Here is a 27,659-nt window from a genome sequence, read left to right as displayed (position 1 = left end):
GATGTTCTGTTTTCTGGGCAAATGCCGTAACTATCAGCTTGCAATAAATAGGAGCCTGATGACTTTTTCACCCTCTGCCCCAGTATCTCTGCAAATTTCCAACTGCTAACAGTTTTTGAATGCTGTCTAAATGCATAAATACTTAATACAAAAGCAACCTCTATGGAGACTTCTTGTTGTCTTGTAGTTGCCTTATATAGTCTGAGATTCTCTGTTTTTTAGCTACTGAAGCAAGTGTTTTTGTTACTGCTTCTGGAGGCAGATGAGGAGGTTGTATCACCTTCTTGAATTTAACGTCTGTTATGCTCAAGTGACAGGCATTTTGGAGTGAGATTGCAGTCTCTTAGCTCTGTGGTTCCACAGAGTGGAATCTGAGCCAGGTGCTTTGTGTACATGAGGGAGTTGTCCACATGCCTGTAGTGGAATACTAGAGTATTGCAGAGTTAGAGGTACAACTCGGCTCCTGTAAGCACACCTTTAGTCCAGACAGGCAGGTCTAGACGAGGTTTTACTATTAGAATAAACCTGGTGATAATTACTTGATTTTATTGCCTTTCTACAGCTGTACTTTAAATAGTTATTTTCTTTTCCTGCTATAGGAACATGCACGCTTATTGACTGCTAAAAATCAACATTTTATGCAAAGTTAATGGCTGTTCCACTGAAGTTGGCATAACTTTTAGTTGCAAAGCTTTCGTTCATTAGCTTTAGTTTCCCAAATGAAAAACGTTCTTCCTTACTAGATGACTGGGTGTTTTAATTTTTTTTTATTTCTTTAACTCCTGCTACGTACATGTCAAGTCGTATTCAGAGGGAGATAAAACATACAAAACCATCCCAGAGTGTTTTATTTGATATTTTTAGGTTGAAGCAATCTTTTCAGTATGGTTTCTTCTGGAAGTCTATTGAAATGTGTTTTATTGTCACAAGTTTTGTTAAAGAAAGTAACAAAAAACTACTTCTGATCTCTTTGGGTCAGAGTTTTCAGAAATATGCAGTTGCCAATAGATGTGGAGATAATTAATATTGAATTTATCAGTATCAGTTTAGTAGTTTGCATGACTGAGCCCTTGAATATTAGAGGGAGTTGGAAACGGACCTGTTTTATGTTTCAAAACCTGGTTGAATGGACTTCAGTAGTCTTATAGATGTCTTTCAAGCTTATAGGATGAGTGGCTGTCATGCTTTTCTACCTTTCCTGTGGAAAAGTTTGTTCATACACTTGAAGTTGCTTCCCTGCTTTTTCAGTTCTTAACCAGACTTTCAACTAATTCATCTGACAAAATCTAAATGAAGAAAATATTCTTTCCATGTCTGCTTGTTAAAACACAATTGGGAGGCTTTGAGGCAACATCTTTTTGTAACAATAGAAACAAAAAGTATGGATATCTAGGATGTTGTCAATGTTTTGTTCTGTAAAATCTGCATCTGAAAGTACTTGATTCATTACACAGAAAGATGCTTCCCCTGGTTCCATATGAATAAAAAGCAGCATTTTATGACTTTATTATTTAGGTCTCAGTCGTTGTGGTGTCCCCCCCTGCCCCCCATTTTACTTTATAGAGGCACATTTCTTAAGAAGATTGTATTTAATCTAACATATAGTATACGGGTTTTAATTGTCAAAAGATTCCACTAATTGAAAAGTTGATTAACAAGAGTAATTTTTAAAGGCTGTCTGTTGGATGCTAAATTTTAAAAGTTTGTTAGACCACAAGAATCACTCCAATTGCTGTATAGAGAAAAGAAAATGTATAAAATAGAGCACTGTATTATGCAGTTGTTTCGGTAATTAGGCATACGTTGTGTTCTGTTAACATTTAATTTAATTTTCTTTTAATTGTAGTTGATGAAGAGCTAAAGAAAAGAATAGCTGAAGAACTGGCATTAGAACGAGCCAGGAGAGACTCTGAAGCTCAAAAGAGAAGGTTGGTTTGTTAATAATATTTAACACAAACATGTACTTAATGCCGCCGTTACTGTTAATTATCTACTTACTATAAACAGTTGAATTCTGTGCCTCAAGACAAAATGGTAGTTAAGACCTTTGGGCAACATAGCAAGTTGTGATACTGAATACGTGTTAAAACAACAAATTAACTGACATTTCCTTGTAAGAGCTGATACATAATGTTGATCTAAATCTCTTTTGACCTTATGAGCCTGACTCTTTTTTGCAGTCTTTTAAGCTCAATCTTTGTTGATACACTCTTGAGTCCAAATATGCACTTTGTGGTGTAGAGATAGAAGTAGCTTGAGAGCAGTGCAGAGGTGGGTTACTTAAAACCCCTCTGTCTGATCGAAAGGGAAATTTTAACAGCAAGTAGGAATGTGAGTTCTAAGTACTTCTGTGAGCTGCACTGGGTTTTGAACTGCTTTAATGGTTAGTAGAGCATAGTGCTTTGTATCTTCAAGGTACTGTACTAAAACAGTTTACTAGCAGAAAACCCTTGTGTGATATCCTTGCTGTATATTGAAACATTACTTTTTTATGCATGTTTTTTTCAGATATTGTATCTACTATGGAAGACTAGGTAGAGGCATACAGAATGCAGCGGCAGACATTGGATGTAGTATTTTAAAACTATATTCTGCAGTGCTTAGTGTGTTACTGTGGGATTATTAGCAATTAAAAAAAATCCTGTTTGTATTTGAAATTGAGTTTGGCTGTATGGTGAACTCGGTGGACTTGTGTGTAAATACGTACTTTGATTATTTTCCTACATAGGTAATATGACACAACAAACATAAATATTAACCTACACATTGTCCTCTACTTTGAGAATGGGAAGAAAGGCTCATTATGATGAATTAAAAAAATTAAAATCTAATTAGTACTACTTAAATTGTCTGCATATATATCAGATGTTTCCCTACACATCATTATATTATTATTTAAATGAGTTAGGTTGATGGAGTATGTAATTAGATAGGACTATATAAATGTCCCAGAAAAAAAAACGGGCTTTTTTTTTTTTTTTTTTTTGAATTGTCAGCAGGGAAATTTCTTCTCTTTTGAACTGGACTTCAACAGGAAAACCTGCATTACATTTGAGCTTAGTGTTGACTGCTCAACAGTTCAGCTAAATGTGATTACAATATGGAAATGTTTGTTTTGTAACTTCAGTATTTTGTTATTTGACGCTTATCAGTAACTTTCATTAAGTATTCCATAATTCAGTTTTCATGGGTTGTGAATTGGTGTGTGAAAGTTAGGTAGCAGATTGGCTTGTCACATACCCGATGTTACTTTTTGTATAGGCTGGCAGCCTTCCCTTTACTTGACTAAGTATTAGTGGGGGAGGTGTTGCATATTGAAAGGATCCTGTAAAACCTTTTTGTTGTCTTCAAATTAGGTTGAAAAATCTGTGCTTTTGAAATGTAAACTATCAAAATAAATAAATACTTACGATAAAAAACCCAAAAATCCAAATATTAAGTCTTGTTAGCAGCTTTAATAGTCTTCTAGTTTTGATTTTTTGTTTAGCAATAAGCAGGATTTTTTCTTATACTTTTTGCACAGTGTATATATAATTATAAGAATGTTTTAACTTGACTGTAGAGGCTCTTTTCATGTTGGATGAAACAATTTTAAAAGATGCATATATTTACTTAGCTGTTACTTAAGGTCTTTATGGGTTGAATTCTGGTTGAGGTTTGTGTTTTAACAATATTCAAAAAGCGCTGTAGCAAATGTAGAGCTGTTCTTGTCTGGATCTCGTTCTTCTAAGAACGAAGCAAACACTGTTCTGTTGATCACTTTAAGAACAGATTTGTGTTGTTCAGGTTGAGCATGCTTACCCCTCCTGTTTTATTCTAGTTGAGAAAGCAATCTCTCCATAATGCAGGGGCACAAGAAATATTTGTTCAATGCTCTTTTTCAAGTTAGGATCCATACTTTCAGGCAAAAATAATGCAGTCTTCTGTATAACCTTCTGTGCCAGTCTTCTGGGCACTCATGTACTTGTAGAGTTGGTATCATTTTTTCATCATTACTGGACTTCAGTATTCAAGCAAGGATATACTTAAGAGCTAGATGCACATTGATCGGATGAAGTATTTTGTCTTGCATGTCAGTCTAGTGCAGAGTGTTCTAGGTAATAGAGCCATGAAAAGGGAAAGATTACTCTCAACTGTAGCTATTTGTAATAAACACACACACATTGATGCAGTGTTGGAAAACAAAACAAAACTTGTGTTCTCAGCTACACTGTACTTAAGATGTATAACAGAAGGAAACTGTTAACAGACAACAGTTTACAGTATTCGTATGTCAACAGTTGCACAAGAACAAATACAGTGTAGTGCAGGTTTCAGAACTTCTGTGGAGGGCTGCGTACACAAACGCACTGGTGCCGTCCGACGCCAGCTGGACTGAGGCAAGATGGTGTCTCGTGTGGGAATACCAACTTGCAGAGCTGGGATCTCTGGTGCTTTTAGCACCAGTTAGGCCCTTTGATAAGGAAGTGCGTGTAATGAGGCCTGACGCCCTGAAGGTAAGTTTTGCAACTTTAACCTAGGAAACGCAAGTCAAAGTGCTGCACTTTAAAACTTTTTTTTTCTTTTGGAAGAGGTATAGTAATGGCATAAGCTAGTGAATTTAACTGGTGTCCTAGTATTAAAAACAACCTGACCTTGCACTTCTGATCTCTTAACAATTTCATTTGATAACCCACTGCTTTTCTTTGACAGTCTTTTAAGACACGTGCCAATGGTATGTAACGCCATGAAATTAAAAGTTCTTTCTGCATTCATTTTATGAGATTTTTTTTACCATAGATTATGTATTTTGCATGTGTACATTCTCACTCCTTTCTCAAAAATATTTTTTCTAACCTTCAAGTGAAACAACATTTAAACATAAATATCTGAAACTTGCAACTGTTTGTTGTGCGCGATTCTAACTGTCTAATAGCTAATTTCGTTACTGTTTCTGTATGCAGCGTATGACCACATTTTGATCAGATTGCAAAATGTATTTTACTAGTTTCACACTGTGAAGGAAGAAAATTGTAATTTTTATTCACACATACAGACACAGTACAGATGGACTACTCATTATATAAAGTTAAGATCTGTGCTTACTTCTGGGATTACAGATAAAGACTGACTCTTCAAATTGTATTTTAATGCCATCAGTGTACTCATGATACATGAGTTGCACAGCTCTTATTTAAAGGGACTTTGAATAGTTAGTTATACATAAAGTAGTGATTTAGACCCAGCCTTAGAACATGCATCCAAAATGGTATGCCCACTGGTCTTTCATATTATTTCTGTGTGCTTCTTCATGTATGTTCATTTCTTTTGTGTGTGTGTGATTGAATATGGTTGCAAACCTGTATGTTTCTTTGCTGAGGATAAGAAGCTTGCCTAAACTTCTGGCTATAAGAGAGTAGGATGAAAGCCAGGAGGCTCCCTGGGAACTTAAATTTCACCACAAGTAATGAATCTTTACAGGATTTCCTTCTTCTAGAATTTGAAAGTCCATGTAGAGGTGGTGGAAACATTGTGAGTTGATCTGAAGGTTAGTAGCTACTGCCAGGAGAATGTGTGTGGCTTCTAGTCTGTTGATGGAAATTTGAGCATTACTAGTGGCTGCAGTCCTCCATGTTTGACTGGCCAGTGTGTATCTCACTGGCTGTTTTTTGGAGTCCAGCTAACGGAAAAACATTCTTGGAAATGCTTTGATAAAGCTGCCTTTTGGCTGATTGCCCACTGGGAATATACCTGCGTAGTCAGATAGACTGGGTGAATGCAGCTGCTATATATAGTCTTTTTTTTTTTTTTTTTAAACTTTCCATCATCTTAGGAAGCAAGATTTATTCTCAGAAACAAGCAAAGTTGTACAGGAAGGCAGGGTTTCCACTTGTTTTGTGTCTTACATTTTTCTCATGTGTCTGCTGGCTAGTGGTGGAGATGGGTTATATGAGTATGTTGGACCTTTAGTCTGACTTGTCTGGGTATTCTTAGGCTCTCCAATCGGTTGTGGAAAAAGAGGAATGTGTTAACTCCATCTTGTTTCCTAATAAAATCATATTGACCACAAACCCCACTGGAGAATAAAAGTTGATTCTAGCTTACTCCTTTACTCAGCCTAACGATTGTTTCTCACTTTGGTTTCTGAACATGTGAAATGTTTTCTCTTAAAAGTTTTTTTCATTTAGAAAAAATAAATTGATTATTATTTGATTGCAACAGAATTTGCAGTGACTGCATTAGTAGATGTGACCAGTTAATGTGTCGGAGCTACAGTCTTACAACGTGTATGTTACCTTGAGGATTATAACACTTGTCAGTATTACAGCAATTATAGCAATGATACTATTATTGTTACAGCTGGTAATACTAGAGAGCTTAATCCTCTGAACAGAAGAGGAAAGAGTAATGTGCCCTTTCCTCCTAGAGAAAATACAGCTTTAGTATTCCTGTAGTCTGTTTTCCATTTCATGTCAGTACGTACCAGGACCTCCTAAAAATATTCCATATCATTGTAGTGTTATGGAGAGACTCCACTCATTATAAAGTTTTGTATTAACTGAAAACACTATAAGTTTGTACCTTAATGGTTCAACAAACCACACGGATTTTGTTGCTTTCAGCATCTTTGAAAAGCTTTCTGGGGGTGATTTTTTTTTTTTTTAAAGATACATTTTCTTGTTCGTTACTGAGAATTTCTGGAGTCTGTTCTGCTTGACATACTGTTTGTGTGCATGGTCCCTTCAGACCTACTGAAGAAGCAGGCTTTTGCTGTCTGTGAAATACATGCCAAAACCACAACTTTGGAAGAAAAGATTCTAAAAAATGAGAGTATAGGCACCAGAACTTGAATTTGGCAATGGTGATAGGTGATAAATAGTAATTGTTGATGTAGTTTGTTTTTTTAACAAAGTTCTTAAATTACTTTGCAGTGTTGTAATAGAAAGAGAAGTGGAGTCTGTGAAACTAATTTGCCATGACCCGAAATGATACAAAATATGACAATGAAACTGGTTTATCCTTTAGCTGTTTAGGTTTTCTCCTGAGGTATAGTCTTACAGATGTAGATTATTATGCAATGTCTTATCACAGCTGTTGAACTCTTCTATTTTAATAGTTTTGTTGATGTTGGTGATGAAGGAGTCTGAAATAGCTCTTCCTATTGAAGTAATTGGAAGCATTTCTTCTGATAGCACGGAGGTGGCCTGCAACATACCAGATGGTGCCATGGCTCATGAACTTCAGCAGTGAGAAGCTGCCTCTGGTCAGCAAGATGCATCTGCTCCATCGAGTTCTGCAAAGAAATCTGCACAACTAGGTGGACCAGTAGATATGGTCTGGGACAATACAGAAGTAGTAAACTAGCACTAGGGATCACAAAATGCACATTTGGAATAAAAAGAAGTAGAATCAGGTTAAATGGGTTTATTGGCAAGAAATAATCAGTTGTGAGATTGCCTGGTTTGCTCTGGTTGACCTCTTACTGCCAGAACATGGTACTGAAACTGTTGCACTATCACTGTTAACCTGAGTGTCTGAATCTATGTATACACTAATAACTTCATTTTGCTTTTCTGTGCTTGTTCTGAATAAACTCAGCAAATATTTAGCATTTTCTCTAATTTCCCAATAAGTAAAAATTTTTAATGTTATGGCTCTAGAGAATAGACATGGGGGAATTAGATGATTTTCCTTCTCCCATCTTTAATTTCTAAACTGGGCTGAAGTTTACCTACTACATACACTAACTTTGTTCTTTGTTGCGACGGAGGGAAGACACAGTCACTCAATATGAGCGAATCGTACGTCGCTTGTCTCTCCATACCTTCGTCAGCGCTGTTGCAGCCTTTGCGAGACTTCGGCAACGCGTGGCCGGCGGGACCCTCTGTAGGTGCTCCCGGGCGCGGGGACTGTGCCCTTCCGCCTCCTGCACTGCTTTCAGGACCGGTACCCGAATCTCCGTCGAACTGTGGCTCGCAGGTTCAGCCCTCTCTAGGGTCCCTGTTTGGGCGCCGTTTGTCGCGACGGAGGGAAGTCTGCTGATCACTCATATTGAGTAACTGCGTCTTCCCTCCGTCACGACAGTTCTTGAATATAAATCTGTTAATTTGTTGATGTCCATAATACTTTACTGATGGTGCTCAATACATCTTTTTGTTTGTAAAGACTTTGCCTTTTGAAAGGCACAACCAGAAGAAAAGATATTTTGAAAAAGCAAAAGTGAACAACAGCCTTTATCATCAGCATAATGATAAAATTTTAGCTACTGTCAACCTCATCAAACTGCTGAATTTCTCCACTAAAATATATACAAAAGGCAAATGAAGGATGTGATTTCCCATAGAAATTGAACATTCATGAATGATTACTTACCTTTTTTCCCGGGAAATTTCAGTCTTACTTTGCTAATCATTTAGCTTAGACTAATTACATTTGTGGATTTTCAGTCTCTCTTTCTTGGCAAGTGTTTCCTAGCTTCCACTTTTTCTATATGCTTTGGCACATGGCAAATATTAATTATATGTAGAATGAGGTGTTTTTACAAAATGCTGTGTGTGACAGACCCTTCAATATTGCAGAAATTTTATTTTGTTCAAGTCTTCAATACATACATGCATGTAATTTTGTTAGTATGCCAAATAGATGTCCCTGTGCAGTTTGTTGATGTATGGCTGTCCCAAGATGCCCAGATGATTGGTTTTCCTGTGTTTAACTGTGCTTGTATTCTCCTGTATCATATCTCCTGTGATTCTAGCATTTTGTTTCTTAGAGGAAAAGTACTAGTGTAAGGAGGAATTCTAAGACAGGGAAAGGCTTAAAAGTAGCCTTTTGTTTGGTTTGGTGGCCCTTAAGTAAATCTGTTGCTAGTTCTGCTCTAAAATTGTTTAAGGCGTGACAAAAGTAGAAAATTATCAGGACTAGCACTGAGCATTTTGCAACTGTTGCTCAAAATCTTATTAAAAAGGATCTGATGTATGTAGAATTTTCACAGTGTATCTTAAACCTTTTTTAAAATGTCTATTTAGACAGTCTCAACCCTGCAGGATTACTTCTGTTGAAATTAAGATCATGGACATGGGTTAGCTTGATTTGAGGAACATGTTTTAACTTCTCCAGGTGACTTCATCTGAAACTGAATGGGACACATTCCTGGGATCCCTTGTGAAGGGAATTGCATGGGTGGTAACTGTCAGTGGATGGGAGATGCTGGGTATCTGGACATTAATGATTTTAACCAGTAGAACCAGAAGAGAACTATTATTACCTGCAGCCTCAGGAGTGTTACAATGTCTCCTAACTACCTTGTGCTACAGGTACAAGCCTGCATTTTGTAGCCTTAGTCCTTGTCCAGCTTTCTGGGCCTTCTAGTGGTCGCGTGTTGGGATCCCCATTATCCCTTCCCTGTGTTGGCTTTGCTTATTTTCTGGTATGGTCACCAAAAAGCCAATTAGCAGAACAACAAAGACACAGACGTGTTAGAGCAGGTCCAGAGGAGGGCCACAAACGTGGTCGGAGGGCTGGAGCACCTCTTTTAGGAGGATGGGCTGAGAGAGTTGGGGTTGTTCAGCCTGGAGAAGGGAAGGCTCCAGGGTGACCTTGTTGTGGTCATTTGATATACAAAGGGGGCTTATAAGACAGACTTGAGAGGGCTTTGCTACCCAGGGCCTGTAGAGACAGGACAAGGGGCAACAGTTTTAAATTGAATGAGGAAGGTTGTAGATTGGACATAAGGAGGAAATGTTTTGTGATGAGGGTGGTGAGACACTGGCACAGGTTGCCCGGTGAGGTGGTTGATGCCCCATCCCTGGAAATGTGCAAGGTCAGGTTGGACAGGGCTCTCAGCAACCTGATCTAGTTGCAGATGTCCCTGCTCATTGCAGGGGGGGCGGGTAGAGTTAGATGATTGTTAAAGGTCCTCTCCAACCCAAACTTTTCTGTGATTCTGTGATGGCTGTTGATAACTCTTAGGCTATTCTCTGTTTGGACTGCGTCGTCTCCTGTGATGTCTTGAAAGCCACATGAAAAATGCTTTTCTTCAGCAATACAGATGATAGATTTTCAAACATTCCTTGGTAATGAATTGCTGGAGCCTGTTCTGCTTGACTAGTTGGGCTCCATATGGTGTGGTATTTTATCTGTCATTAGCTGGATAACTTATTGCAACCTCTGTATTCCTAAATGTCCTCATCAGTCTGGAGGAAACCTTTCTAAACTCTAAATCAGCTTTTAGGAATAAGTACACACTGGTTTGTGAAGGTGTCTTGCAGTGGTGGGTTATTAGATTGCAGCCATTAGCTTCTTTGTATGTTGTTTTGTTGTTGTGCTTAGGGAAGGGTCCCTATATAACTGCAATTTACTTTATGGTTTAATTGATACTTTGATGTGTCTTGAGTGCTTCCCCCGACCTTTTTTTGTCATGTCTCAGCAGTACATTGGATATATGACAAGGTCTTTGAAAACTTCTTGGAGTAGACAGCTTTTGCATAAGAGAATAACAAATTCACCAGTGAAAATGTAAAGTGAGAGAAGAATGAAGAACAATATTGGAGAAGAACCCTTTAGGAATTACACACCAAAAATGTTATAATAAAATCAATACTAGGGCTTGACCTCTTTGTGCTACTGTATATTTTAAAGCTTACTATTGATTTCTGCTTTAATAACATGTTTATTCTAGTTTACTGGCATAGGTCTGGAGAACATCAGGAAAAATAAAATGATTGATTTATTTACAATACTCATTTTATATTTTACGGAGGTAAATTTATAAAAAGTATATTAATGTGTCTTCAATTCATATGGGTAGTGCACTAAATGTGGCGAGAACTTTTTTGAAGTAGACTTATTTTCTTCCTAAATTATTATATTTTGCTGGGTAATTAGCTGTGTTGAATTGGGAGACCTGTTTTTTTCTTGCAGTATTCTTCTCATGGGGGACAAAAAGCTACTTTGTTTGAAAATAGTTGTAATAGTTTTCTGCCACAGGGACCTCTTGATAGTGTTTAGATTAAGTGTGAAAACAGTCTGGAAAATTACATCTTCTTTACTGTTGACTGTAGGATAGAAAGCTGGAAGTACTTTGAAGCAGTAAAAGAGATTATAACTGTTTTGACTTCTGATAGGTCAAAAATAAGAGTTTAATATCTTCTGGCATTTGTAACCATACTGTTTAAAAAAAAATAATGGCTAGAGATATTACCCAATTGATAATCACATTTAGGAATGCAAGAGTTGGCCCAACAGACTTGCACCAAAGCTTGCCTCTTCTGCTCATCCTCTCTCTGACAAGGTTTCTGTGAAGTAAGTGTTGCAGAGAGAGATTCAAGGAACTTTTAAAAAAACAATTGAGCAAAACTGCTTTTAGAGGGAAGTTTTGTCATTCTTGGGGGCGGGGTGGGGGATAAGTTACACACTCCGGGAGTGAAAAGGTATATTTTTGAAGTATTGTTGTCAGTAGTGCCATATTTATGTAGTCTATGGATAAGTATTCTATCTTTGTTTATACACCTTTATATGTGGTATGACTTGTCTTCTGTAAATTCTGGGAAGCATAACCTTTTTCTAGTATGACATGCAGTGTATCAGAAGAAAGCCTAGCTATTGATTTGAGAGAGCAAAACTTGGATATTTTATAGTGATAAACAGGTTAAGTCCTAAATTGCATATAAACTAGAAAGAAAGGCTAATGTGACATCTGATAAGGGCCTTCCGTCTCTGAATGTGACAGGTATGTGTGCATGACTCTCTCCTTCCCTGTCTGAAGGTGCATAGTTGGTAGAGAGAAGACTTAAAATAGTAATTGGGTAAGATTGTAGAGAAGGCTTTTCTGGAGTGTAAAATCAGGTAATGCCAGGCAGTGGTGAGGGCTATTCATTTACCAAAGCATTCAAGTTTGGTGTGTATAGCTGATTTTATAAAAATATGAAAAAGTAAAACCTAATTCCTTTGAATGCACAAAAGGCTACTTCAGCCTCAGGGCTGGGGAACACGCATGGATACAGCAGCATTAGGATCACTTCCACAGGCTGAGTTCCTCCTATTCCCCTTTCCTGGTCATGCCATCTCATGCTTTTTTTACCTTTCTCACAGCAGAAGTTTCCCTTGCCTGATCTCACACACAGCAAAAGATTTAGAAGTGAACTTATTCTTCCATAGGGCTGGAGGATTATGGGCTAATACTGCTCTGTCACAGGAAAAGAGGGCATAAGGAGGGTCAGGCTGCATCAAAACTATCCCTCTGCAGGCAGGGGAAGATGCCAAGATTCAGTGTGAAGGCATTCTGGATTCAAGCAGAGATTTACCTATAAAATAAGTACTGTGATCAGGTGAGGTGTTGTAACTGATGCCTCTTTCGACAGCCATCTGTTGAAAACCTGATTCTATTATGGAAGCGTAAGTCACCTTCTGAATTGGGTTGCATTGTACTCTTTTTAAAACCATAGGAATTTAGCTCACTATCTCACCTGCAGAATGCCAAGGAAGCAAAAAAAAAAAGCTTGCAACCATGCTGCTTATGAGGTTGAGAATTTAGAAACAGCAAGCTATCTTAGAAGCCCATTTTACCTTACTTACCTGTTTTCTGGGAAGAAAAATCAGTATTTGGCAGTGGTTTACTCTCCGAGATTTCTATTACTGGTTGACTCCCCATTAATACGGTATGTCTAGTTCTCAGTATATAAGGAAATGAATCTTGGAGACAGGAAGTGGAAATTGGAGGAAGCAGTGCTCTAATTCTCTCCTACCTTTATAAACCCCAATTTTCAAGGAATTACTTTTCACTTCAATTTTAAAACTTGGCATCTCAACTGACAACTTGTATACCAAGTTCTAGGAGAGATGAGAAAATGACTTGAAGTCAGTGAGCTTATTTGGAGAGAGCATTTAAAAAAAAACAACACTGCTTCATAGATTTAAATTCAAGTAGGGAGGAGGGAAACCATTCCCCCCTAGCAATTTTAAGCAAAACTTTGCTTTCAAACCGCTGCGATCTTTCATTTTGAAAAGTAGCAAATGAGTAGACATAGCAGAGAAACACTTAATAATAAAAAACCCTGTAACTGTCACTTCATTTTAACAGATAATTAATGTTGTCGTAATTTCATGACTGCCTTTGCAGATCCCAAGAGGAGTGATATTAAGTTCAAAAGTAATTTCAAGTGGAGTTAGGTGGATATCGGGAAAAGTCTTAACTAAATACATATACAAATTATGTAAAACAGTTTTACTATTCTGACTTAGGTTCTCTGCATGCCGCTGGCATAAAGGTAGAAATTTGTTCATCTATTCTGTCTTTATATAATACTGATCTATATGCACATATTTTAAAAAGAGTGGCTTTATGAAGTATAATTACAAAATCCCCTCAAAGAACCTTCCCTCCCTCCTAATCACCCTTCCTCTCAACACCCAGCAACTCCCTAAAAAAACCCCCAAGTATCTTAATGAAGAAAGTCAAAACAACTATCTTCTATATGGTGTGAGCAGCCATCGGACTGACAAGAGTCAGTGTCCAGATTGCAATGTGTATTAACAAGCTGTCCGTGGAAGTATTGTTGATAAATTGAAGAGCTGTATGTAATTACGAGTTTTGAAATTAGTGTCTTTGATCTTTTGATCAAGAACTGGCACATAAAATAACATGGCCATTAGCAAAGATTTTTCAATTCACAAATGTTATGCTGAGGCTGTAAGGCAGCTGGAAAAAGGAAATGAATGAGTATGTTCAGCTGAATGTTATTACTTGGACTCGTTATGGGTAATTTGAGAAGTACTGCTTTTGAAGTAGGGGGTAATTGAGAAAATGGAAAGAAATGGTTAAGTGGGGCAAGGTGGAACATAGTCTTTAACAAAGATAATTTGTATCGAGTTTAGTGTGTTCTTGGGTTGCGTAACAGACTTCAGCCTGAAGAGTCAGGCAAAGCACTTGATGCCTCCTTGTCTTCCTTGTTATTGGTACTGGAGATGTCCAAAACTAATGTATGAATTTTAAGATAATTTGGGACTGACCAACGGCAAGCATGTAAAGGATTATAGATGGGGAGGGTAGATGTAGAATAGATATTAGGAAGAAACTCTTTACTGTGAGGATGGTGAGGCACTGGCACAGGCTGCCCAGGGAAGCTGTGGATGCCCTTCCTGGCAGTGTTCAAGGCCAGGCTGGATGGGCCTGGAGCAACCTGGGCTGGTGGGAGGTATCCCTGCCTACAGCAGAGGGGCTGGAACTAAGTCACCTTGAAGGTCCCTTTCCAACCCAAACCATTCTGTGATATTGGGGGAAGGAGTTAGCATTATGGGAGAAGATTACTTGCTGCTTAGGGATCAATTTTGGAATCACTTTTATGTTTTCAGTAATATTTCTAATGAATGAAGCAGTGATTTATATACATGTATGGCCAGAATTAAGGAGTAACAGGTCACCATGAGGAATAAGTGGATATGGAACAAAGTACTGGAGCTGGAATTCTTGTTAAATTTAATAAAATGAAGTGCAAGGTTAGGAAACTAACAGTAATAAAGTGTAAGACACTAGGAAAATCTTACTCAGATTATGGTATGCAGCTTGAGGTAGATAGGCCAACACACCCCCCCCCCCCCCCCCCCCCCGACATGAAACAGATGTTGTTTGTATTTGGTTTTGTAATATTTAATCTGCAAATTTGAGAGATGTTGCTAGCTCTCATCAGAGGACAAAAAGACCTATCCCAACCCATATCCAGAATGTGTAACTTGGCCTCTCTTTTCCTTCTTGCCATTTATTTTAACTCACTGTGAGCTGTGGGAGGTCGCTGACTTCTGTGTTATAGCCGAGGCTAATCAGTTGGGATGATTTCAGACGTCGCACTTTGCTTATGGAGTATGGGGGGAAGCCAGTCACTAGGTCTGGAGTACATCAGGTTAGAATTGGAGGGCTCTTTTTTTTGGAGCCTGCTGGTATATAGGACATGTTGTGTTAATTAAAAGGGTTGGATGGGACAGGGATTGCAAGTGTTATTGCTACCTTTGATCTTTTCTCTCTTGCTGCATACACCATAATCATGAGTGCTCTTGATCGTTGGTAGTGAATTTATCAAAGAATTTTCATTGTGCGCGTTGTGCTTTATAAAGTGCATAGCAATTGGGATCCGTGTGGTCAGGATTGAATGGTTTTGGACTAAGCACTCCCAAAATTATTGCAAATCTGGGTTTGACGACCTTCCTTTTTTCATTCTATATTCCTGCATTTTTTAGCATTTCAGGTTTGTCTTGCTGCTTTTCTCTTCGAATCATAGAATCATTTAGGTTGGAAAAGACCTTCAAGACCATTGAGTCCAACCATTAACCCAGCACTGCCAAGCCCACCACTAAACCATGTCCATGAGCACCGCACCTATGGGATTTTTGAACACTTCCAGTGACGCTGACTCCACCACCTCCCTGGGCAGCCTGTTCCAACACTTGACCACCCTCTCCGTGAAGACATTTTTCCTAATATCTAATCTAAGCCTCCCCTAGTTTTCATCTTGTGCTGTTGCTTGTTACTTTGGAGAAGAGCCTGACCCGCACCTCGCTACAACCTCCTCTCAGGTACTTTTGGAGAGTGAGAAGGTGCCCCTGAGCCCCCCCTCTGCAGGCTGACCCCCCCAGCTCCCCCCGCCCCCCCCCTGCCCCAGCCCCAGCCCCTGCCCCAGCCCCTGCCCGGCTCTGGACACGCTCCAGCCCCTCTGCGTCCCCCCTGCCCTGAGGGGCCCGACCCTGAGCCCAGGCCCCGAGGGGCGGCCGCACCGGTGCCCAGCACAGGGGGACGGGCACTGCCCCGGCCCTGCCGGCCACAGCGCTTCTGACAGCGGCCAGGGCGCTGCTGGCCCCCTTGGCCACCTGGGCACGCTGGGGGCTCCTGCCCAGCGGCTGTGCCCAGCCCCCCCGGCCCTTTCCCCCGGGCAGTTCCCAGCCCCCTGCCCCCAGCCCCGCTGCCCCTCACACACTTGGCCTCGGCCCCTCGGCCCGGCCTGCCCAGCCCCCTCAGAGCCCCCTGCCCCCGGCACATCGGCGCCCCCCGGCCGGGTGTCACCCGCAGGCGGGCTGAGGGCGCGCTCCATCCCCTCGCCCCGAGCGCCGTGCGGGTACCCGGCAGGGCTGGCCCCAGCCCTGGTCCCTGGGGAACGGCCCCTGTGCCCGGCCGCCAGCGGGATGTCACTCCGGTCCCCACCACGCGCTGGGCCCGGCCGTCCAGCAGCTTTTACCCGGGGAACAGCACGTCCACGCCAGGAGCAGCCGGCTTCTCCAGGAGAGCGCTGGGGGGAACGGTCCTTTTACTGGTCCTAACTCTCTTGTACTTAATGGAAGATTTGTTCAATATGTAGATGTGTTTAAAACCCACTTGGTTAGAACATAAGTTCAGGAAACTAAATTCCAGTTGTAAATTTACAAATTTACAACCGCTTTCCTGTAGGTGATTTTTAGCAACATTTTGTGTTCTACCTCCTGCCCCACACACAGGTGGTGTGATGCCACCACATGCAGCATTTAAAATACATTTCACTTAAAGCTTTGTTATACGAACAAAGGAAATTGGAAGAAAAAGATTTACATTTTTTCTATTTGGGATATGTGAGCAATATGAGTGCAGAGAAGTTGAAGGCAAAGTGTGTCCTTTTTACACTGTGGGTTTATGGTGCATTAAAATTTGTATTTTCTGTTAACACGTGCATAATTTGAAAAATTTGGTTTAGAAGTGTACTTTTAGGACAGGTTTTTTGGAAATGTGGTTGTTACTAGTGTTAGGAGTAGCTCCTTTCAGCTGTAGTATGCAAAGTCTTATGTAAATAGTAAATTTTTTTGTGTCTAAAAAGTGCAGGAAGTAATTTCAACTTAGAATAATTTTTGTGTTGTGTTTTTGTTCACAGGAGTCTTAGAATGACATTCCTTTTCAGATAGTCTGTTTCTATATCTCTTTTCTTAACTGTGTTTTGCAGAGGCAGATGAACTTTAGAAAATTTATCTGACTTTGCAGTCAGGTGAATAATCAGTTACTAGGAATTGAGTAGGAGAAATATCCATGTCACACTTCAGACTTCAGTTCAGGTTAAAGTTGTTTTTGTCATGTCTCTCACATCTTTTTAAAACCCTTTTCAGCTACAGTGATTTTCAACCACAGCTTTCCGTGGCACATTCAGCGTTCGCTCATTAAATATTGAAACTTGGTACTCAGAAACGTTATTCATTCATTAATATTGAATCATGGCCTAAACTGCATTGTTGAAAACATTTTTGGATGTTATGCAAGTCTGTCAGAATGCATTAACAAACTTGCTTGTGTCAAACTAAGCAAAACCTCTGATGAATGGTTTCCACTGTAAACATAGCATACTCTTACTTTTTAGTCAGTGTAAGCTTTTTGAATTGAGGAGGTATCGTGTAGAAATGTAAGTGTTCAGAGATCATGAAAGAAGCTGGCTAAAATTAACATTAATTAAAAACCCCAAACCTCGTAAAGAAAGCATATAGATACATTTTTTTTTTTTCATACTGAAATGTGTTAGTTTTATGTCTTACATGGAGTTCATACTTAAGGATCATTTCCAACTTTCAAGATTTTAGATTTTTCTATATTTTTACAGGGAAGAGGAAAGGATGATTTTCCTGGTAGTGGACAAAGTGTGTAGTGGCCATCAAAGCACAAACCTTTTTTTTTAACATTTCTCAGTGTGTTGCTGTTCTCTGTGAATTAAAAGGTGCTTTTCCCTTAATGATAATCTTTCACATCTGCAGGTGTTATTAAAGAATGACAGAAATGGATATTTTGAAGTAAACAGAGTGAGTTCTCCTGGACTGAGAATTAAATTATTCATCTTGTTAGTGTGGCTAACATGGGTCATGCTGTGTAAGATTACAGTACCATGACATAAGTAAAATTAATGGATTTTTGTTTTGAAGCCGTATGAAAGATGGATCTGAAAACGTTGGAATTTTTTTCAGAGTGAATCCGAGTTTTATCATGCCTTGTTTTGGAATGTATTTTTGCATTTCTTAAGAGATACAGAAAACAGACCGCTAGTCCCATCAGAGATGCTTTCTTGTTTGTTTCTTAAATTTCCAGCTATGCTGCGCAAGTATTGGAGAATGGAGCTAGCTGTGTATTTTGACTTCAGTGACTTTATTGGACCCAATATGGTGTTTGTCAGTTATTAAATGTCATTACTTAATTAAGGAATTATTTTTGTTGGGGTTTTGGTATTTTTTATGTTATTATTTAACAGTACTTTTACTTGAATAGAAGTAATTACTTTAAACTGATACGTACAGAAGATACAAAATTCTGAAAACCTGAAGAGCAACTTTCTAACAGTTTTTAAATATAAATTTATTCAATTTATTCCTTAATATGCATTAATTTAGGAAAATTTACTTTTCCTCTACTGTCAACAGCAGTAAATGACCAAGATGAACTAAGTGATTGAGATCATTATTATTTGTTTTTTTTCATGGTGCTTGTGATGGTCAACCATAATTGATGACTGTTCTATGCTGGCTGGGTGCTCTCACCTGTAGCCTCTTTGTTCAGTGACAGTGTACAGTACAGCATCACTGCCATGATATTTCAACTGTTCTTTGTTCAAGTTGGGGCTAAATCAGTAGCACTAGCTTGGGAAAATGCCATAATTTAATTAATTTCTTCCTCCCGGAGATGTGGGGTAAGCATTTCAGGCTGTCTCAGGTAATGCTCTGAAACATTTGGTGTATTCACATGCAGATTTTCTTTTACTAATGTTGCATTTGGTGTGTTCATAGGTAGTTCAAAAGCCGTATAATAACAAATGCCGCCTAGAATCTCACATTCACTGTTTCTATAGGAAAAAAAGATATAAATAAAAAAAATAGGAATGCTGAAGCAAAAAGGTTATTCTGCTTGAAATCAAATATTTCCCATTGAGCTTACATCTGAAGATCTGCTTTTGAACGTGGTTTGGACAGATGTTTTAATTATCTGTATCACTTAGATTTTGTTTCTGTCTGTCCTGCACACATCTCAAAAGATATAGACGTGAAAAGGAATTGGCTTATATAGAATCACAGAATGGTTTGGGTTGGAACGGACCTTAAAGACCACCTAGTTCCATTCCTTGCCAGGGACAGGGCCACCTTCCACCAGCCCAGGTTGCTCCAAGCCCCGTCCAGCCTGGCCTTGAGCACTGCCAGGGATGGGGCACCCACAGCTGCTCTGGGCAACCTCCCATCTCGCCACCCTCACACTAAACAAGTTCTTGCTAATATCTAAATCTGCCCTCTTTCAGCTTAAAACCATTCCTCCTTGTCCTATTACTACAGGCCCTTGCAAAAAGTCCCTTTCCAGGTTTCTTGTAGGTCCCTTTAGGTACTGGAATGTGCTCTAAGGTCTCCCCGAAGCCTTCTCTTCTCCAGGCTGAACAACCCCAACTCCCTCAGCCCGTCTTCCTAGCAGAGGTGCTCCAGCCCCCGATCATCTCCGTGGGCTCCTCTGGACTCGCTCCAACAGGCCCGTGCCCTCCTTGTGCTGAGGACCCCAGAGCAGAGGCAGCGCTGCAGGGGGGTCTCACCAGAGCGGAGCAGAGGGGCAGAATCCCCTCCCTGGCCCTGCTGGCCACGCTGCTCTTGGTGCAGCCCGGGGCTCGGTTGGCTTGCTGGGCTGCGAGCGCACCTTGCCGGGCCACGCTGAGCTTCTCGTCCACCAGCACCCCCAAGTCCTTCTCCTCAGGGCTGCTCTCAATCCATTCTCTGCCCAGCCTGTGTTTGTCCTTGGGATTGCCCCGACCCAGGTGCAGGACCTTTCATTTGGCCTTGTTGAACTTGATGGGGTTTGCACGGGCCCACCTCTCAGGCCTGTGCATCTCCCTCCTGATGGCATCCCTTCCCTCCTGTGTGTCGACTGCAGCTCACAGCAAACTTGATGAGGGTGCACTCAATATATATGAGAGCATCTTTCAAAATTCTTCTCATCTGTCTGCCGATGCGAGATTGCTCTGTGAGAATAATTAGGTTTTGTGTTCAGTTTTAACAGAATTTAATATAGGTGGAGTGTACTGCAAACATTATTTTGATTAAAGTGACTTCAGGAATAAAACAGTCCAAAATTTGTCTTGTAGTGGAACCTAAAATGTGATAATATGGTAACAAAAATTACAAAATTTTTACTATGCCTCTGTTTGTTCTGAGATCCATAAATCTTTGCTTGTTAATGTATCAGGATTTACCTAGCCTGTTACAGTTTCCCCCAGGATTTTTTCCCCTCGGTGATAACAATGTTTAATCATACTTCTGGTTGGTGGTTTGGGTTTTTTTAAGGAAAATGTGAACTTCATATATTTAGGTCTGCTTATTGTGTTCAGTAATTTTAATGCATGTAATAGCATTCTGCTCTGAGTGACTCCAAGGGGCTGCTGTCACCAATGAGATGGGAATTACCTGAGTCTGAATTTTCTCCAGAGGGGGTCTGGGTTCAGTTTTTTTATTCAAATAGATAATCTTCATAACTGTCACAGCATTCATTTCAGAGGAAGTTTAGTAATTTTTTTATCCTGTAGCTAAGCTCTTAAGTCCAGTCTTTAAAGGCAATAAGAGCCTCAGGCAGGGCATTTTTATTCTCTGTTTTGTGGTAAGCAGGATGTTTGCAGTGCTGTGAGGATTATCAGTGCAAAGGTGCATCCAGTTTTAGCCAATAGAACTTATTTTCTTCTGACAAAAGCTCTCCCTGCCACTCCCCCCCCATTTTAATGCCCAAATTTTTTCCGTGTTTAGAGTATCTGTAGACAGGAGATGACCTCATTTTCCACTTGCAAAACATACTTTTCTTAAAACATATATAACAAATGAATTTTTGTATCTTAGCACAAAAATGCTTAGGAAGTGTTTTAGGTATTCACTGACACGTTTTTCAATTCTAATTTTCAGAAGTTTGGGTTGTACTAAAAACAGATTTCTAGAACAGGCATGGGAGCTGATAGGAGTATGTTGAAGTATCATTATTACAAGAAGTGTGTCCAGTAGGTTAATTATGTCAGTCATTGACTGTAAGGATCTACCCGTACTTCTAAGATAAAACTAGCTTTAGAAGTACCACTGAACAAGCTAGAAACTGAACTATGTACTAGGTTGTGTGCCTGTGTTCCTGAACTTCGTTGAACATTTTCCTGTCTTCAGTCTGTAAAATTCATGTTCACATAAATAAACAAAATCTTTGATTTTGCTATTTTTGCTTATGTTTTACTTAATGTAAATACTTCATTACTTTTAGTTATCTTTCAGCAGATAGATCTACAAATACGTAGAGATGTCTTTGTATTTAAATATGAATATCAGAATATAGTGTTAAAATCAACAGCCAAAGGAAGACTGGGGTAAGCTTGGACCATTGCTAAATGAAGCAGAGTGCCTGGTTATAAAGGAAATGGAGAAGGTGGAGATACTCTGATGCCTCCTTTGCCTTTTCTTCTTCTGCCTTTACTGTTAAGGCTGGCTTTCAGGAATCCCAGCACCGTGGGACCAGAGGGAAGGTCTGGAGAACAGCTGGAGGAGTAGCAAGTTAGGAATGCTTAAACAGACTGAACTTCGAGCAAGTTCCATGGGGTCTGATGAGTTGCACCCACAAGTGCTGAGGGAGCTAGCTGGCTGATGTCATTGTGAGGCCACTCTCAGTTATCCTTGAAAGGTCATGGTGATCAGAAGAGGTTCCTGAAGACTGAGAAAAAGCGAATGTCACTCATGTTTTCAAGAAGGGCATTTTCAAGAAGATCTAGGGATTAGGACAAGAAACTGAAACACGTGAAATTCCATCTGAACAGCAGAGAGCACTGTGAAGATGATCAAACACGGGAGTTGCCCTGAAAGTTTGTGAAGTCTTCATCTGTGGAGGGATTCAGAGCCCAACTGAACACTGTCCCAGGCAGCCTGCTCTAGCTGACTCTGCTTGAACAGGGAGTTTGAACCAGATGATCACACAAGGTCCCTTCCAGCCCAAATGACTGCATGATTCTGAGGGAGCTGTGGACTGCACTTCTCTTTTAATAAAAAGACAATCATCAAGCATTTAAAGGATGGGTGAAAGAAGTTACGACGTAGAACTTGAGTGCCAGAAGCTTTAACAGTAATAAGATAAGTAACTTAATCATTAGCTGTTTGTTTACTAAATTACAAGAAGTACATGTACATAAATTTTCTTCATACCGTTAGCTCAGAGTGTTGAAGCCCTAAAAGACAGTGCTGTAGAAAGGCAGGAGTTGTTGCTTTTTGTGTGTGATTGTGTGCTATAAAACAGCTGAGAACATGAAATACTGTGAAGTGTTAATCCATACTTTAGTACATAGAGGTTCTTATTAATGCTTTATGTGTATTTTCAAATAGCACTATGGAAAAGTGATAGCACTGCATCCTGTATTTCATTAAATTGGCTACTGTAATGCACTGTACAATTCTTGAAACTGTGTTTCATCATTATTTAGTAGTATTTTATTCAACTGTGTAGAAAAACATATAGCCAGCAGCGCTGCTGTTTCAGCACCTTTTTTTAAAACACTTTCTTTCTGTGTAAATGATCAGTGTAATGCATAACATTTCTTGTCTGTTAACTTGAGTTTTGTGCTTAAAAGTGAGAACGATTATATTGTGCCTTTATATTTCTTGTAATTAAAAATGTTTAAGTGATTTATATGAGATTCTTGGAGTAGTGGACAGTACTGACAAGTTGTGCTGTTTAACTCCTTAGAAATTGCAGATGTGCATCTATCTATTTTTTTACTTTTGGCTAGATAATTTAATTTAATACTGTAGACTTAGCTGATGTTTGCCTTTATTCAGCTGCAGTACATGCTGAATGCCAGTAAAATGAATTTGTAATGTCAAGGAAGAAAACTACTGTAAGTTGATGCAAGCAAATGTTTGTGATCAGCACGTATCTGCCTTGTGTTTGTTTCATTAAGCTCCTACAAGCCACCCAATTATGTAACTCAAATAAATGAAAATTATTTAAAAATCCTACTTATGTTGTTAAAACTCTTGTGAATTTAAATCAGTTGAGATGGCTATTTAGGACTTCTTTGTGAATAAAAATTGCCCCAAATGAAGAAGTTTAGTGGGTGCTTCAGGAAGTTTGCTAGTTACATTTTTTTCTGTAGGTGTGATCAGATACATTCCTGATCATGGAAACAAGGATTAGAGTAGATACCAAAGACTACATTTTTTCTTTAAGGTGCTGCTATAGGCAAGACAGCCTTGGATGTTTTTTATGCACGTAAAACAAGTACCTTTTTAGCCTAAACTGTAGGGAAAAAAATCAGCAAAATGTTTGCTTTACAGCTTGCCTTCACTGAGGTGACCTGGGTGTCTTGAAGTTTAATAAACCTACTCCTAGACACATTGGCAAAGCTGAACATGCAGGCATCGCCCAGCCTTTGAGCTTAGAGACACAGTACTGCAGGGAACTACTCGGGCTTGTAGCTAGCCTCCAGTGAAGGAGAAAGCTTTTGCTTCTGGAGATGAGCATGTAAATTGCAGATTTGCTTTGTGATACCAGCAAATACACCCTGATGAAAGGAGGCATCTAGTTAAGCTAATTGAAATGAAGAGCTGATAAACTTTTTACGTAGAGTTGGAAATTCAAAGACAAAAGACAAATTCAAAGAACTGAAAAGGCAAAGCTGTGAAAACTCTCTGGCCAAACAACATGAAAAGACATGTAGGAAAGAGCTCCCAAGCATTGCTTGGTGAATAGCTGTCTTCAAAAAAGATTGCAACTGATCAGATGTTCCACAAGACAAGCATGCAGGCATATGGACCAGCAAAGAAAGCTTTATTCCAAAAGGTGGGGGTCCAAAGGAAGCCAAGAAGTCAAAATGAGAATTGATGAAAGTCAAGTGGAAGCTTTGCTTTTCTTTATCCAGTATGTTTAAAATGAAATGGATGGGGGTGTTTTGGTTTTGTGGGGTTTTGTTTGGTTGTTTTTTTGTTTTGTTTGTGTTTCTTTGGGTTTGTTTGTATGTGTTTTGACTTATTGAAGAAGGTTTTTGTGGGAATACAAAGCAATCCAGACATCTCTGGAACTGTTGAAGTAAAATTAGTGGCAAAGTTCTAATGAATGTCAAAGAGATGATCTGCTGCTGACATAGAAAGGAATGGAAAATAAGAGACAAAAAATATTTACTAAAGGGAAGTAGCAGCAGGGAATAAATAAGTTGATTTCCCCTCCATAACAAAATGTTCTTTAAACATATCTTCTTTAAGACAACAACAGTGTAGTAAGCCTAATCTTGTCAATGGCTACTGAAACACTGGCAGCTTTAGAAAATTACTGGTTAAACTGGAGAAGGCGGCGATTTGTTGTGAACGATGAATGCAGATTCTTAGTCTGGAAAGTGGTCAGTAATGGGACTTCTCGGAAAGCAGTCTTGGAACTGATGTTAATATTTTCATTTCTGAAAGATGTGTGTGGTGCAAAATTTACTGAAACTTTTGCAAAAAAAAAGTTAGGGTGCTGTATGTGAGGAAATAAATGATTGACTCCTACCTGGTAAGTGGTATGAAAGTGTGAGGTACTTCTGCTAATAAACTATCGAATATTTTGCAGAATAAAAAACCTGGAAAGCATTACTTAATCACCACAGTGAAATTGTCTGGAAATGGATCAAGTAGTTCTGCAACAGCTGCAGGGAAGAGCTGATGGATTGATCAGAGAAACTTTTCTTATAAAAGCCTGAAAGTGCAGATTTTTTTTGTGTGTGAAAAATGGAAGATGGAACACTGAACAAGGGTGTTATCTTAAAATGGTATTTTTTCCCAAAGTGTGCCCCCTGCGTTTAAATGGGGCAAGTATAAATTGAGTCAGGAATGTTCTTTTCATCTCCAAAATCTCCGGAAAGTGATTTTCTACTATAGCCTTGCAGGTGGAATAGTGACAGTGGTAAGATTTAGTTTTGGGGGGTGTTGTTTTTTGGCAAGGGGGGTTGTAGTGGTGGTAGTTTGGGTGGGGGTGTTTTGGGTTTTTTTGGTGTTTGGGGTTTTTTTTTTTTGTTTTTTTCTTTTCTTTTAGTTGTTGTTTTGCATGAAGTTGATCAGTTTATGCAAGGTATTACTGCTTAGCTGCAAGACTGTTAACTACCCGGTGACCTGGTAAATGCTTACAGTTTTGTGTTTGGATATTTATGCTGACTTTTAAACCATTATAAGTACATTTTTGAAGATTGAGGAACCTCACATTAAGGAATAGGAGCTATCTGTAGCTACAATAACTGAATTTGCAGAACTATTAATGAAGGTAAAATCTTTTGATTTGTGATGTAAATATTTCACATATTGGTATCAATGAGCAAGCTAATATTAAATATTGGGTTTTGGCTTCGTATATGAGGAAAGAACACATCGCCTAACTGTTTAGTTATATCGTTTTACAGGTGGAGTGGGGAAAAGGAGGTGAGCAGATAGTAATTTGTATTACCAAAGGTGGGAGTTAGAGACTTTCCCTGCACCCCTACCAGTTACTCTGTTGTGATGGAAGTTCCTCGGAGGATTGGTTTGGCAATGACAGTGAGATGAGATTGCCAACAAAGGATGGCACAGGATCCTTTTTCTGGGATTTTTGTCATGTGGTGTCCTCAGAAACCAGTAACTTATAAGATCATGTGTAGGGTTACATAGGTGTTTATAGGTGCCATTTTGGGGTGTCTTATCCTCATCCTTTTCTGTCTTGCTGTGGTAGGATGCAGCTGTTCATGGCCAAGAAGATACTCAGAACTGGACTGGCTCCAAAGCAGTTTTGAGATACCTAGACTAATTTTAAATGGGCTGGTTAAGGTCGAAATAGCAAGTCTTGCCCTTAATTCTCTGCTTTTGGGAAACAGCATTATATAGCCATCCCTTCTGTCACTGGTATGGCTGTACCCACGGCTGTGGTGGTATCTGTTAATTCTGTGGGATGTCAGTGCTTCTGATGAAAAGCTTTTTAATGGCTCACTGTAGGGTAAGGAGTCAGGTGGCTCGTGAACATAGATGAGATTCTGGGTCATTGTCTTGTAGCAAGTTGCAGTAAAGGACATGCGGAGTTTTGGCAAAAGTAGAAAAGAACATCCTGTCCCTCTGTAGTGTACTTAGCAGGGAAGCTGAATGTAACAGCGGTCAGGTTAAGCCATCAAAGAGTTTATCTTGACATTAGGAGCCCATTATTTTTTAGTGTTAGGAAGACTGACTTTCTTCTTTTTGCAATAGAGGTTGACAGGTGATCTCATGAAGGTTCATAATTCCAGAGGCAAGAAGGAGACGACTTGAGAAAGACTGACTAAGCTCATGTCAAATACGGGAATGATTTGGCAAGAATTAGATGTAAACATCTAAGTGTTTTTTTAAAATTTTGGAGAGATTCTAAGGTGGAAGTCTCTGGCAGCCTTTTTCAGACGTTGTCTGGTTTTTATTTATTTTTTTTTCACTTTGCTAGATACAGTATACATAAAGAAGAGACGTTTTTAGGGGAAAGCCGTTTGTGGGAAGTAAAATCCAGAAAGGATGAAGGCGGCGCTTACTTCAGTCTCAGGGAATGCTAAGTGCCTTTTCTTCTTCTCACAAGAAAAAGCTTCTGAGACTTCTATTTTGACACTTTTTTTTTCATTTTAGACAAAACATGATTTCTCCAATGGAAAAGACAACCAGTGTGTTTTGACTGCACCATTGATTGTGTGAAGGATTTGTTATATCAATGCTGCTGGAATAATTTGGGGGACCTTGGGAAATCACTTAATGGAATTTGGTCCATGTCTGCATAATCTGACTTTTTTTCTAAAGTAATTGAAGATGCTGCTTAATAAACTTTTTATAAAGATTCCCAGTTGGTTGCTGCGTTTCAGAGGATTGTATCTGAGCACAGAAGCAATACATCTTGTAATTGTCTTTTTTCCTCCCCACCTCACTTAAATGTTTTCCCTGGGGAAGAATCTAATGTACTATAATGCTAGTACCTTTTACAAAGTGACCCTACTCATTATGATTTGTTCTCTGAAGCTCCCTTGACAATGTATAAATGCACTGAGAATACTTAAGCTTCCTCTCCATCATTCTTTCAAAAATCTATTTCAAAACTGGTGTTTCATACTGCTGTTACTATTCTGAGTTCCCTAATGCTGACTCTCTGTTCAGTGTCACAACATACAAGCAACAGATGAGTTTTATTAGTTCAACGAAAACACACAAATAATAAATTGTTTAAGTTAGATATGGTGTGCTTATATTGAGTACTATAGTGAATATTTCAAATATATTTATGTTTTGTGACGTACAAATGTTGAGAATTTTCTCGGACTGGAGTTGCTTTTACTAACTCTGTTGCAACAAGTTCAATAGCTATTTTGATCTCATCTTCTCAGATTGCTGGGAAAGGTTTATTACGGTGGTTCAATCTTTTTGCAGTTTGCTGAATAGATGCAGTATTTGAGTTTACGGTGTGTCCAGAGGTAGGAAAGCATTATCCCATTGCAAAAGAGTGGAGCTCTTACCTGGAAATTGGGTGCCCACCAGATGGTGGGGAGAGGATTTTCCTGGGAAAAGGGTACCTTAAAAACACTGCAAAACCAATCTACAAACAGAGCTCCATGCATATTCTTGTTACTTAAAAATATATTTTCATAAAGCTCTTGAATAAGTTGTATTTTATATGACTTAGTGATACTAAGGCTTGTAGCTTTTGTGTGTTC

General features: G+C 39.2%; 1 protein-coding gene across 2 annotated transcripts in view; it reads left to right on the top strand.

Annotated features, from left to right (window-relative positions):
• CHCHD3 (coiled-coil-helix-coiled-coil-helix domain containing 3) overlaps nucleotides 1-27,659 on the top strand; it is a 163,664-nt gene that overhangs the window by 26,952 nt on the left and 109,053 nt on the right. For both annotated transcript variants that reach the window (XM_055807596.1, XM_055807595.1), the window contains exon 3: nucleotides 1,847-1,928. In XM_055807596.1, coding sequence (XP_055663571.1) covers nucleotides 1,847-1,928 — 82 coding nt within the window. The remainder of the gene's footprint in view (nucleotides 1-1,846; nucleotides 1,929-27,659) is intronic.

This window comes from Falco peregrinus, chromosome 6 (genome assembly GCF_023634155.1).
Source record: "Falco peregrinus isolate bFalPer1 chromosome 6, bFalPer1.pri, whole genome shotgun sequence".
In the NCBI taxonomy this organism is placed as follows: Eukaryota; Metazoa; Chordata; class Aves; order Falconiformes; family Falconidae; genus Falco; species Falco peregrinus.
This window is presented reverse-complemented; position numbering and strand designations above follow the sequence as displayed.